This window comes from Magnolia sinica, chromosome 2 (genome assembly GCF_029962835.1).
Source record: "Magnolia sinica isolate HGM2019 chromosome 2, MsV1, whole genome shotgun sequence".
Lineage (NCBI taxonomy): Eukaryota > Viridiplantae > Streptophyta > Magnoliopsida > Magnoliales > Magnoliaceae > Magnolia > Magnolia sinica.
Window position 1 is genome coordinate 14,357,252 of NC_080574.1, and position 13,724 is coordinate 14,370,975.

The 13,724-nt window shown below is 41.4% G+C and overlaps 1 protein-coding gene and 1 long non-coding RNA gene across 3 annotated transcripts in view; both read right to left on the reverse strand.

Annotated features, from left to right (window-relative positions):
* LOC131235997 (methionine aminopeptidase 1D, chloroplastic/mitochondrial) overlaps positions 1 to 4,180 on the reverse strand; it is a 50,038-nt gene extending 45,858 nt beyond the window's left edge. Inside the window, exons 1-2 of one of the 2 annotated variants that reach the window (XM_058233103.1) lie at positions 3,887 to 4,180; positions 2,911 to 2,980 (exon numbers count right to left, since the gene is read on the reverse strand). In XM_058233103.1, the coding sequence (XP_058089086.1) occupies positions 2,911 to 2,980; positions 3,887 to 3,980 (164 nt within the window). In that variant the 5' untranslated portion in view covers positions 3,981 to 4,180. The remainder of the gene's footprint in view (positions 1 to 2,910; positions 2,981 to 3,886) is intronic. The other variant, XM_058233097.1, reaches the window with a different exon arrangement.
* A 3,694-nt stretch (positions 4,181 to 7,874) lies between these two features.
* On the reverse strand, positions 7,875 to 9,627 carry LOC131236016 (uncharacterized). Its single transcript, XR_009166490.1, has 3 exons — positions 9,478 to 9,627; positions 9,341 to 9,406; positions 7,875 to 8,353 (listed from the first exon to the last, which is right to left on the reverse strand). It is a non-coding gene; the product is annotated as an uncharacterized LOC131236016 (long non-coding RNA).
* Between the last annotated feature and the right edge of the window lie 4,097 nt (positions 9,628 to 13,724).

Sequence of the window (13,724 nt, forward strand, 5' to 3'; positions counted from 1 at the left end):
TAAGAATGAGGACATCCCTTCTAGAAGTTAGATTTACCTAAAAGAGAATAATCCACCCAGCTGCCCCTAAAATTGCAAGGATATCTAAGGAATCATTTCAGCTTTACAAAATCCATGTCAATTGCAAAATATTCTAAAAATAAAGGAACCTACCCAATTAAACTACAGAAAGTCCAGATATAACTTGTGTTATGGGTTGTGTGGCCCGTTACGGGGCTGATACAGGTTTGTTTTTTTTTTTTTCGAGAGAGAGAGAGACCGTAAGGCCGTATCGTAACGGTAATGGTGATGGACATTACAGCCATCGTTACTGTTATTGAATGCTTTGCTTATAAATGCAAATGCATTTCAACCAAGTACCAAATTCAGCACCAAATATCCAATAAGGTTTGTCTTGTACCATTCCTGAGAAGGAGGATGACTAGACAGTGGATAGTGACTTAAAATTGAATTTGGTCTGTCTATCAAATTGTCCGTGAGTAGGGTGGCAAACCCTGGCCCAGCCCAAGTCCAGCCCACTTTCAGTTTCGAGGCCGTAGGTTGGACCCAGGCCTGACTTTTAGGCAATAATTAATTGGCTAGACTCAGGCTCGCATCTGCCCAATGTCCAGACAAGTAGACACATTCAGGCTCAACTTATTCAATATTGGTGACTTGGATGATAGGCCCTGCCTGGCCTAGCCTTTCCCCCCCTATCATGAGAGTGCAAAACTAGATAGTATTGGATTTTATAACTTTGTATCAAGCACTGAATTTTCAGTACATTGCACGCTCAGTTCCATTTAGAACAAATATTCCAGTCTATGAGCAAAACCGAAAATAACAGAAAGTATCCAAACATTTACAAGAGATGCATGATACGTGTGAACATAGAAAAGCCTTGATACTTTGACAGAGTTTGATGGATGATACATATGCTTTTAGAAATTACTTAGAAATTGCATACATGCATACAATTATGCCAAATTAAGCTGTCCACATTATGGTTCCCAATTTAGATGTATCACGAACCAAAATTACACTTATCTAATTATTTGACGGTCAGATTGGTGAACATTTATTGGACGGTTAAAATGAAAAATAACTTTTGGCCTTACTTCCACAAACAAGTGTCCACGAATCAAAGGTTGATGCAGAGCTCGATTAACGGGCCCAGCAACGCACAATGAAGATGCAAATTACCAGCGAAGGGGATCCAACAGATGACGCAACAAGGCGTTCCAACGGCTTGGATCAGCCTGATGGTGAGATAAAAGGCATTGCCCTCAACATGAGGTGCCTATCACATGATTCCTAAAAATCTAACAACCAAATAAATTCAAACTCTATCCTGATGAGATAAAAGGCAATAAAAAGAAAAGTCAAGAGGAAATAGGGTGAACATAAAAACTTCTAACCCTACGTGCTTCAGGCTTCATATGGGGTCATTCTCTCCTCATCCAGCTAAAACTTGACACATAGGCTCTATGTGATCAAAAGGGCATGGAAACCAGGTTGAGAACGTTGACTCTTTCAGCGTGATGGGAATGTTGGTGGGGCCATGGCTTTCTTCCAATTGATGTTGGACATGTGTCTTTGGATAGGTATGCTCAAGCTGAACTCCAATTTGGAGAAAAGATTTTTGTGTGGGATTTTCAGCAAGGAAACCTGTACGATATGGAAACCCACTACGGATGGGGAAATAGTTTCTCCGGGCTCCAGTTCCCTTGGCGCTTCCCTCATTGCCAAAGTGACACGTGACCTTCCCAAGTTGAGCCTACATGCTCAAGCGTAAGAGAAGCCAAAGAAAATAGGAGAGGGGGTTGGAAGTAGAGAGATTCGGATGCACAGTGCATGTTTTTCTTTGGGCTGAACTTGGAGGCTATCAAACACAGCGTGGGTCCACCAAATCCAGAGAACCAACCACCACTCACCAGGTAGCAATTGGGCCTACACAATGGTAGGGAGATGGGTAAAGATGCCCTCATGGACGAGCGGGAAGACCGTCGCAAACACATGCACTTTGCCAACATACGCACTTGGAGGCTGTCAAACACAGAATGGGGCCCACCAAATCTAGAGAAGCAACCACCTCTTGATAGGTGACCATTGGGCCTACACAATGGTAGGGAGATGGGTAAAGATGTCCTCAAGGATGGGTGGGAAAACTGGCACAGACACATGCACTTCACAGGATATGCAGGTTACATGTAACAGTAAGGTTCCTTGCTATATTGGAGATCTTCCAGTAGCATGTGGGTCCCACACAAGCCTGAGGGCCCTTTGAGGGTTTGACACATGGATACACCACCTGTAAAAGGATGCAAGAACCATGGCAATCTCACATGTTACACATGTAACAAGGGAGATTCAAGTCCATAAAGTGGGACCCAAAGTTTCCTGCACACAGTTGGATATCTAACTAAGTGGTCCTGCTTACTGGATAGGCTTTGGTGCGATTTGGACCTGAATTTCTGGCACAGACCGCTTGTCAGCATCAATCACTCATCTGGCCTTCATGATTTGTGAGGGAGCAGTGGACCATGCATCAATCCGGCCCAATGCACCGATCCGAACAATTGATCTAAGCCGACAGCTGGTATTCTCTTGATCCGAATGATCCACATGGTCCAGCTGTTGGATGACAGTCCAGATATACTACAAGCGGACAATGATGTCCTCATCAGGTTGGGATTACTCTACCAATCTGATTTTGGAGTTGTGACTTAACGACACTGGGTTCTGCAACTTAGTCAGTTTAACTTGAGTTAATGTACCAGCAATAATCATACTTGATAAGTATGTGCACAGTATTGCTTGAATCTGTAAATGAGACTGTAAATGAGACCTTGAAATGCAAAATTTTAAAAATAAAAATAAAAAAATGAATCAACATAATCAAGATGAGGGAGAAGATAGATTGTAGCATGCCTTTTATTGAATAAGAAATCTGTTAATCCAGATAAGGTCCTTGATAACTGCATTGATACACGTCGAGTTCCTGCACCCAAGAATCTTACATACTTAAGCAATCTATACACCTTACCAAATGTTCAATTATATTCAGTAATCAAGGACAATCAGATGCTAACTAACAGGAATGCATTAGTCAACATGAAAAACAGAAAAACAGGAACACCGCAAATCAAGAATGACACAGGAGAGGCCTGAGAAAAAACAAAAAAGAAATGTAAAATCTACACAGACGGACATTCTCATTGCCTGAATTAGTGTATAGGTCCGTCGAAAATACATATTCATCTAGAAATGGAATCCATAAATAAGGGTAAGTTCATATTGGGACCCTAGAAAAACTTACAAATGGTTTCCAGACGGATACCAGTTCCAGCTTTCGTGCCATTTTTTAGATTTCTGGTAAGAGGCCGGCTTACAAATTCCAAGGAAATGGATTTCTTTTCAATAGTGACCTTGTTGAATTCTTTTTTTTTTTTAATATAAAAAGCACCTGCGCAGTAGTATTCCCGGCAATTCTTTCCCAGTATCCAAAACACAGTTTCTGGATTCCATAGAATTACATTCCCAGTGGCCAAACACGAGAGGACACTCTCTTAGGGCCGAATGTTCGTACCGTACAGTTTGGGTTCCAGTTTGAATAAGTGAGACCCATGGTTCATATGATGGGCCTCTTCATGGATGGCCCATGAACCCTATAAAAAAAATCCCCAAGATTGGATGGTGAGAGGGCAATCGGATGGTGAGGCCCATCATACCAACGGTCTGTACCACTCTACCATTGGCTAATAGCGAAGGTTGGGGATGAATGAAAGGGTTATGAGACAAGGGGCAATTATGTAATTCCCGTTAACTATTCACTCATATTAGGTGAGAACAGAAAAAGGGAAAGTAAAGAAGAAGGAAGAGAAGAGGAGAAGATGGAAAAGGGTACCGAAGAACGGATTTCGTGCCGTTGAATGAATGAGACGATCCCCAACGAAGGAAGAGATGAGGCGGGGTTGAAGGGTTGATGTGCTGCACGCCATTATCTCTGATCCTCTCGTCTTCAATTCTCACTCGAGAGTAAGAGAAGATAGAAGCAGAGACAGCCCCTCTCTCACTGCTGTTCACACAGGGAGAGTGGCGTAGGTATGCAAACGGAACTCGCACGCGTGCGAATGAGGGAGAGCCACGTGAGATATTCCACCCATTTATCGACACGGATTTCCTGGGAAACCTTTCGCACTGCGCTGGGATCCTAGGTGGGGCTCACCGTGTTGTTTGTGAGACATCCACTCCGTCCATCCGCTTTATGAGCTCATTTTTTAGGATTCATCACAAAAGTTAACAAGATTCAAGACTCAAGTGGCCGGCACTAAAGGAAAAGGTGGGTAGGCAAATTCCTACAATTGAAACCTCCTCGTTTACATTCCATCCATACCCTTCGTAACGTCACTCTTAGTATGATGAACTCAAAACACAAATATAATCCTCGTTCAAAATTCCTATGGCACCACGAATATTTTAACTGTACATGTTCAACCCTCATGTTTTCAGCCCACTCAGTGTTAGAACAGGCTCATTTTTAGCTATATATCATAAAATGATGTGCATTTCTACAACCACATCATTTTTACAGTAAAGATGCATATCTCATGTGTCCCATAACAATACTTAATCATAGGGTATCACCAATTTATGTTTACATTTCGAGTGGCAATTTTTCGCATTCGAATGAATTTTTTCGAACCTAACTTCCCTCAGTTACATCAAGCTCTACATAAGATTGTTTCTAAATTTAACAAACTACTTTTTTTTGCTTTTGGCCTTCTTTTGATCCAACCATGCTAAGAATGCATGGGTGCCATGTCGTATATCTACATACCAGGGTTTTAAGAATCCCATGTAACCATAAGTTCTATGGGCCCAACATAATGTATCTTTCATATCTACTATTATTATTTTAAAACATGAGCCATCGAAAACTCAAGTAGCCCTATCACATGAAATGTGAGTAATAAAAACAACTAAAACCTTCCTGGCCCAGATTATTCATAATCTCATTCCCACTTGATTGAATGGAAAACACAAGTATCTGACTGGCTCAAAAACCTCCGTGGCTCTAAGAAAGCTTGGATAGTGGACATTCAATCCCTATTGTTTTTTGAATTACTTAATTTCTAAAACCAAGCTTTGACATCAGTCAAAGAAAACAGACGAAGGGAGTGGATATAACATAGATATCACAATGGGCCCACAAAACTTACTGTTTAGTTACATAAATAGTAGGTGGTAGAGTTAATAACTCCAACGATTTTAGGCATCATTAGGCCATCGTATGCCTGGTGTAAATTCAGTCGGGCCCCAACTTATCTGGTTGCTACATACATTCAATACCTTTGTGTTGGCCCTTTTCCAAAACTTCTTGCTGGCTTGATAAGGTGGGTCATTCTAATCTGAGCCAGGGGTATCCACGTGGTGTGGTCCACCTGAAGCAGCATGGATCTTACACGTGTGCCATGTTAGCATGTGAAAGCTGCAGTAGAATGAAGACTTGGGCCTGTTTGGCTATGCTAAAAGAGTATTTTGACTTTAGAAATTACTATTTTACGCTTCAAGTGTATTTAGTTGGCCCACTTAATTAATTTTAGAAAAGAAATTTTAAATTTGTGCTTTTTTAATTTACGTAGTGCCTAACTCTCTTTTTTTCCTATGACGTCGCCCCCCTTTAACCCAAAGTTCTATGGCCCAACCATGATGTTTGTATTATTTCCCTGTCCATCCGTTTCATCATCTCATTTAAGGACATGATTGGGCCACACAAGTGAATATTGAATGCCAACCGTTGAAACCTTGGTGGGTTATAGGAGTTTTGGAACGGAGTTATACCTGTGTTTTCCCTCCAACCTATCAAATGGCTAGTTTAGATTATTTAGATGGGTAATCATGTGCATGGTTGTGATTAGCTATTGACCAATCCTTAGGATTATGATCACCCCCAATATCTAGCTCGATGTGCTTCTTCGTGCAACAAATATTAACCAATAAAAGCTTGATTTTTGCTACCTTGGCCGGGTGTTTTTCCAATTTTATGCTTATAAAATGGGCTTAGGCCTAATAGTAAGATCGCGAGATAAATAGGCTAGATCTGACCCTAGATTTTACAGCAGTTTGTAGTGAGGCCCATCACTAGTTCGTATGGAAGCCGTCTATCACTGAGGACAATGTTGGATGAAGTAAATGTGCATTGTGTACAGGTGAGGCCCATGGCTTGGTGACTCGAGACTGTTGATCTGGCAATCCTGCCATCAAATCTCACATGCCCCCAAAAAATTCATAAACAGTAAGGTTTTAGCCATCTAATCCATGGTGTTTCTTGATTTTTTTTTATTTTTATTTTTATTTATTTTTTGAAAGGTGAGAAACACACACTCTAACACCCCCACGCACGCATGGATTGATGTTGTAGTTTTTCTTAACCATTTATGGTCTAAGGTAAGACTTCTCTTCTAAGGAAGACTATGAAGTGTATCCGTCAAGAATACTCCTGCAATTGGGTCAGCTATCTGGACAGTTTGGAATGATCTACGATTATACAAGAAGGAAGATTGTGCCTGAATCAGAGAGAAGCATACATGTAAATTGCAGCCACATGATATGCGGTTCACATCACCCACAAACAATTAGAGGCAAAAGACAGATTAATGAAATAATTGCCAAAAAGAAAAAGATAGAAATTCAAGAAAACTGTTGATGTACATTGGCTAATTACATATAAAATCAAGAAATATGTAAGTATTTTTAAGCTGTCTAATGCATGTAAGTACATCTTTTTTTTTATTTCACGAAGATAAATTATTGGGATACAAGAAAACTAGTTAAGACATTGGAGCAGTAGAACTCACCAACACAGAGAATCAATAAGTAATAGAGAGAGCACATGACCAGAAGCCAAAATCATGAACTTTGTCTTTGAATTCATGTAGTTGTATTGATTAGATAAAACAAAAGATACAAGAAAATTGATGCTGCCATCAAACATGTGAATTTACCAACACTTAAAGTGTGGTCATCAGAGCCGTTGGATGCGGTTGAAATGCTTGCAGTAAAAAACGTGGGGATTTGAAGGAGAAATGGGTGTTGTAGATGGAGAAGTCCCGTTTTCTTTGGGAAATATATGGTAGAGCCATCTCTCCGTAAGGCATGTGGCAAGGTGATTTATTGATTGGGTCCACTCATATACTGGCTGCTGGCATATGTTTTAAAAATAGAAGGGTATTTTATATTTTAAAAAAATACCTAATTAATATAGAATTTTCAATCTGATAGCCTTTTTAAAAAGGTTTTTAAAAAACTACTTCATTAATCTATATATTTATCATTCCACTATCTTTCCTTACATTTTTTAATTTCCTACGTGCTTTTAACTGGCCAGGATCCTCGAGTGATCATCGTTATATTGCCAGTTACTGTATTTTCGTTGGTAGCAACCTAGTCTCAAGGAAAAGGTAAAAACAGATACTTATTGCTCACTCTTTAGTAGTGCTGTCAATAGGTAGGGCAGGCCCGCCCAGGGCTGAACTTGGGCTGATTAGGCCCTCGGGTTGGGCTAGGGCTTTAAATCCAAGCCCATTTGTCAATCAGATCAGACTTAGACCATGTATAGTAACCCATAAGGCCAGCCTATTAGGGTTTCCAAAGGGCATTTCAATGATTTTCATCATATAAAAAAATCCCCTCACCTCTCTCTCTCTCTCATATGTGTGTGTGTGTGTGTGATGAGGCCAGTAACGGAAGGAATCTGAATACGTGACCGTTTCAGGTGCTGCCACATCTGATAGAGCATTTGAGAAGGGGGCAACTGTAGACACCCCACCCCAGGTCAATAAGTTGATTGAGATTGGAAACTTTGATCTTAACCCTTATCTAAACCCAAAACCTTAATCCAAAACCCTCCAAACTGACCATAAACTTAGTCAATCCAATCAAACAAACCCAAATGTATGAGAAAATGAAATGACTTAAGACCCCTTTCTTGAGCCCAAAATTACACCATATGCCATCCAATTCAACTCATGAGGTTTTGTCACATGGCAATCTCAAATCTCTACCATCCAAAGCCTTTTAACCTGGGGTTTGCAAGAATTACATTGAAAACCATGTTGGGAGGCGATAAATACCTCCTTTCCCTTCACATTTCAAGTATTCCTTATCCATCCTCTCTCATTCATCCAAGCAACGCTGACGGCCGGGAAACCATTCATCCCACTTCTCTCGAACGCCGTGACATTTAATGAAGGACAAAGATACACCCCTTGCCAGCTATAGAGGACAAATGAAGGCCAGATCGTGGGATGTGGGCTGGATCCACCTTGGGCTCACCAGAGGAACTAACACGACTCCGAGTTCCCCTCGACTTCTACACATGAGGAGGCAAGGTTAGCGTCTCACCCTTCTTCTTTAACGTGCAAGTAACTTCCCACATCTTAGTGAGATATGGAAAAGGCTCATATGATCAAATACGATGCATGTGCAAGAAATCTTACTCCATGCCCCACGATGATATGAATAGTTACGAAAGGGGTGACTAATGAAGGAAGAGAGAACCACTTAAGATTCATCCCTTTAAGGAGTCCGCATGTACAAAGATGCGTTAGAGGCCCATGAGAATACACAAATGAGCAAGCTCCTTTTGCAAGCATTCATCGGGGCTTGTAAAGGCAAGGTAAAACCCACATAGGATTAAGAAACCAAATCTCTTTATTAACACTTGTATGGGCCTCAGAAGCAATTCAAAGCCCATTCAAGTTTCAAGAGCCCAAGGATAAAGAAATTTGGTTATTTTGGCCCAAAGCACGAGAATATAAAAAGAAAGGGTTCATGCAAGATCAACCAAATGGGCTTGCTCACTTGTCCATATCCACGTGGCCCAACAATGAATTCCAAGCCCACTTGAATTTAAAGTGACCAAGTAGGCTGTGGGCCACTCTCTCCTGCCTATTTAATCTATAGGAAAGCTTGGGCCATTTTAAAGGATTTCATAAGGTAAAAATCTGATGTGGTCCTCTCCAACTTCATGTGGGCCCAACCATTGTCAAGAAAAACAAAGAGAAAGAGAGAAGAAGAGTAAGGAAAGGAAAGGAAAGGAAAGAAAAAAGGTGCATGAAAGGAAATCAAAGATGGAGAACCAAAATGAAGCTAGGGCCCACCAAAGCAGACATAGGGCCCAAAGGATCACTTTGGTACCATTTCTTACATGACAAAGTCATCTCCCAGAAAAATGAAATCCTCCCCATGCAAATTTGATATACATGGGGAAATAAAAAATGGGAGTGAAAGAAATGAAGAAAATGAAGGGAAAATTGAGAAAGAACTTGAATCTTGAAACACAGTGCCCATGCACTACCTTGGGCTTAATGTGTACTTGCATTTGTCACCACCCTTGGTTCCACCTAGCCTCTTGAGACACCACCTACGAAAGGAAAGGAGGAGAGACATGAGAAGGATGAAAGGGAAGATGGGAAATTAAGAAAGAAAATTTACCTAGGCCAAGATGACCACCTTGCTGATTCAAGAACTTCAATGACCACCAAAAAGAACTAAAGCTAAGGAAGAAAGAGAGATGGGAAAGAAGAAGAATGAGGGGAGAGAGAGAGAGAGAGAGAGAGAGAGAGAGAACTTAGAGGATTGAACAGACGTTAGAACAACCCTCCCCACGACACAAGATTTATAGAAAAGAGCATTACACCCCATTATCTGCAACCCGAAAAAAAATTGGAGGGCAATTGGGTGACGAGTGGACCCCAAGGGGTTGCTAGTCACTTTTGGAGTGATGGGATTGAGCCTAGCTCTCTCCCTGTGGGAAAAGATGGGCTTTGGGAGAGAATCTTGCACGGATGTAAGAGTGAATTGATGGAAGAGAGAAGAGAAAATAAATTAAAAAATGGAGGGAAATTTTGAACTTAAATCAAAAAGGAAAATCTCAATGGAATTTGAAGAGAACTTCAGGACATGTTGTAGAGGAGAGAGAAAAATCCTTTAAGATTTCTAAAAAATTCATAAAAATCATTTAATTAAAATTGACATCGATCATGACCTTCGATTTACGAGCCGATGAACAAGATCATCTTTCAAAAATCACAATTTTTTTAATAACCGACATCGATCGCGACCAACGATTCGCGACCTAATAGACCAGATCATCTTCCAAAAATTACTAAAAAAATATATATTTTTTAATAAAAACTGCATCGATTGCACCGACAATTCGCAATCCGACGGACCAGATCAACTTTTAAAAAATCACAAAAAAAAATATTTCAATAAAAAAATAACATCAATCACAACTATTGATTCACAATCTGATGGATCGGATCATCTTTCAAAAATTTTAAAAATATTTCAATAAAAGCGACATCGATCATGACCATCGATTTGTGGTCTGATAAACCAAATTATCTTTAAAAAAATTACAAAATATTTCAATACAAAATCGGCATCGATCGCGACCCTTGATTCATGATCCAACAAACAAGATCATATTTCAAAAAATCATAAAAATATTTCAATAAAAGCCGCTATGATTTGCGGTCCAATGGGCCAGATCAATCCTGAATTTTTCAAAGAGAATATCCCAAGCAAAATCCCACCAATAGTGAAAAATGGATGGTTAAAATTGATTTAAACCCCTCTATAAACATCCTTAGCAAAGTCCTCAATAGTCCTCGGGGAATCATGTTGCAACGTTGAGATAATAAAACTGATCCAACTGCTTAATCAGAATCTTGATCAAGAATGCCAAACCAATCTCGATCATGGTTGAAACACGTGAAGAATGAAGTGAATTAACAAGCTTAAAAATTATCCCCAACAAATCTAAATGCCGATCTCGATCGCCTGACCATGAAAGGACGGATTAGTCGTTTGCATGTTTTTAATAAAAACCAACTCATGGAACCCACAGATATTCACGGTGGAGTTCATTAAATGAGTTGGATTCATCCTTAAAAGCATTTATAATAAAGACCCCCACGAAGTGTCACTCCCCAAGTTGGGGTGACTTTTACAAAAACTCCAAAAATAAAGTGTTAAGTCTCCAAGGTATTAAGAGATCCTCGTATCTCTAGGTGGGGGCTAGCTAAACTCAAATTGTCAGAACAATCGTATCAAATGCTAATGCCAAGATAGACAATAGACCATACCTCACTCCAAAGGAACTGTCTGAAATGGTGAACAAGATAAATTGTAAACTAAGTATTAAAATCAACGGATTGCATGAAAAAAGTCACTTGCACATACCTAGTCCTGGATACTTACATGCCTTGATCAAGTCCAAATCGGCATAGTGAGTTGTCTGTAAGACCGCAAAAAGCATAGGGCAATAAACCACTTTGACGATCAAGCAAAACAAATACGCATGGGGTGATCTGAGAAGCAGCGAACATTCCATCTATAGACAATATCACTATAAGGCCATAGAAAGTGTAGGGGCTCTACTGTATTGGGTTCTTCCAATGTTACTACTAATCATAAGTGAAAGGGATGTGATTGGTTGCTCGTAATTTTGTAAAAAGCATTGGGACAATTGCAACATATTTCTCAAACCTTCATGATATGTGTAAGTCACTTACTTTTAAGTAATTAATTGACATTTTTTTCCACATGCACACACCCCCACACACTCATGCTGTAGTGGGATTTTACCACCAATGGATACTTGAACCCTTGACCAGGTGTAAGACCCGTATCCTAGCCCGTACCATTCTGTAGGCTTCCGCGGACCTCTCGGTCGAATTTTGGCGACCCACGTTCTATTATCGGGATTTGCGCGCAACCTTAAGTCATATCCCATTATTCAGAGTCGACTTGACCAGAGACTTGTACCCGTGCGATTTTGTCGTCGTCGCCGCAGTTCCGATGCGGCGTCTCGTGCACCGAGGTAATACCCAGGCCAGGAGATGTGAACCTGCATTTAGTTCAAGGAAAAACACCACGCGTTGCCAAATTCAAGAGAACATCACATCAAATCCCATCAATCAAGTACTCATTACCTAACATGTCAAGTACAACCCCATCCCCAAGCAACCCCAAAGTCAACTCTTCCATCACTCACCCATCTCTCTCTCTCATTTCCTCCCAAGCAACCCACGTCCATGGCTCTCCATGGGAGGAGCTTTGTGTGGCCCACTTTTTATTTCTCATCTCCACCATCCAAGCTTCATCTCAACCGTTGGAATTGTCCCTTTGGAGCTCTAGCATGCTTTGGCGGAAGGAGGAGGAGAAGATCATAGGTGGGTGCTTCTCTCTCTCTCTCTCTCTCTCTCTCTCTCTCTCTCTCTCTCTCTCTCTCCTTCCTTGTGATGTGGCCCACCTATTTTGTGTATGTGTGATTCAAACCGTCCAGCCATTGAGTCAGCCCCGCTGCCTGATCTGGATGAAGGGGAATCACAAATATCAGCTGGATTCTAGCTCGGGTGGGCCACCATGTGGACCCATCCTAATGTACATGGTGGCCTATATATGCCAGCTTGGTGCAGTAATTGGTGGGCCACACACGTGTGGACCCACCTGGATGTGGATTGGCTGGAGCACCTCACGCCAGCAGTTACCAGCTGCCGTTACTGACAACAGCAAGTTCTGTTGGTCTGGCACGAGGTATGTATTATACCGTATCGTTCACCCTTTTCTTTTTTGGTGTGGGGCCACCCACACATGTGACACGTGTGGGGTGGGACCCACCTTGATGTACATGTGCTATTTTGCACACCGTCCATTGGCTAGGTCCGTAAGACCCCTACCTCTGATGAATGTGTTTTATATACACTCCGTCCATCCATATCTAGATGCGTGAGGCCCATCCCACACGTGTGACACGTGTGGGGTGGGACCCACCTTAATGTATGTGTCTTGAATCCACACCGTCCATCTGGACAGTGTGTTGCGTGGAGCCCAGCATGATGTATCTGTTTATCCACGGTCCATCCGTCTGGACGTGTTGGGAGTGGATTGGCTGGTGTACCTCATCCTAGCTAAGTAGGTTCTGTAAGTGATGTCACCAAGCTCTGTGAGTCCCATCCGCCATCTGCACCGTCCATTTACATGGACGTTAGCTAGTGGGGCCAACCATGATGCATGCGCTCCATCTGCACCGTCCGTGCAATGGACCACACCATGATATATGTGTTTTATCTCCGAGCTCTGAGGGTCCCATCATGGCTGTGCCGTCCATCTGTGTAGGACCCACTATGATGTATTTGTTCTATACTCACTCCCTACTTGTCCAGGATGGTGGACCCCATGGTGACGCATGTGTTTCTCACACACCGTCCATCCATCTGACGTTGCCATGGACCCCACGCTGGAGGACTCTAATCATCCAGACCGTCCATTCATGTGGGGGTACTATGATGGATGTGTTTCATCAAGCCGTCCGTCCAGCGTCTAGAGACGCTGGACGTTGACACTCTCACTTTCCCACACACGTGTGTGTGTATACATATGATATATATTTTTATATAATATTTTATATTAAATACTATAGTGGGCCACTCCTACGTGTGGACCCACCATGATCTCATGCGTTAGACCAGCACCGTCCGGAGCATCCAGACTCTGGATGGTGACCTTTTTACATTTCATGTATGTATGTTATGTATATTATATTATAATATATTATATTATATGATATCATATCATATATATTATATTATATAATATATATGTATGCTAATGCCATAGGACGCCAGCTAGATTAGTGGCACCCCTGCTGGTGGGCGCATCCCATCTTGACC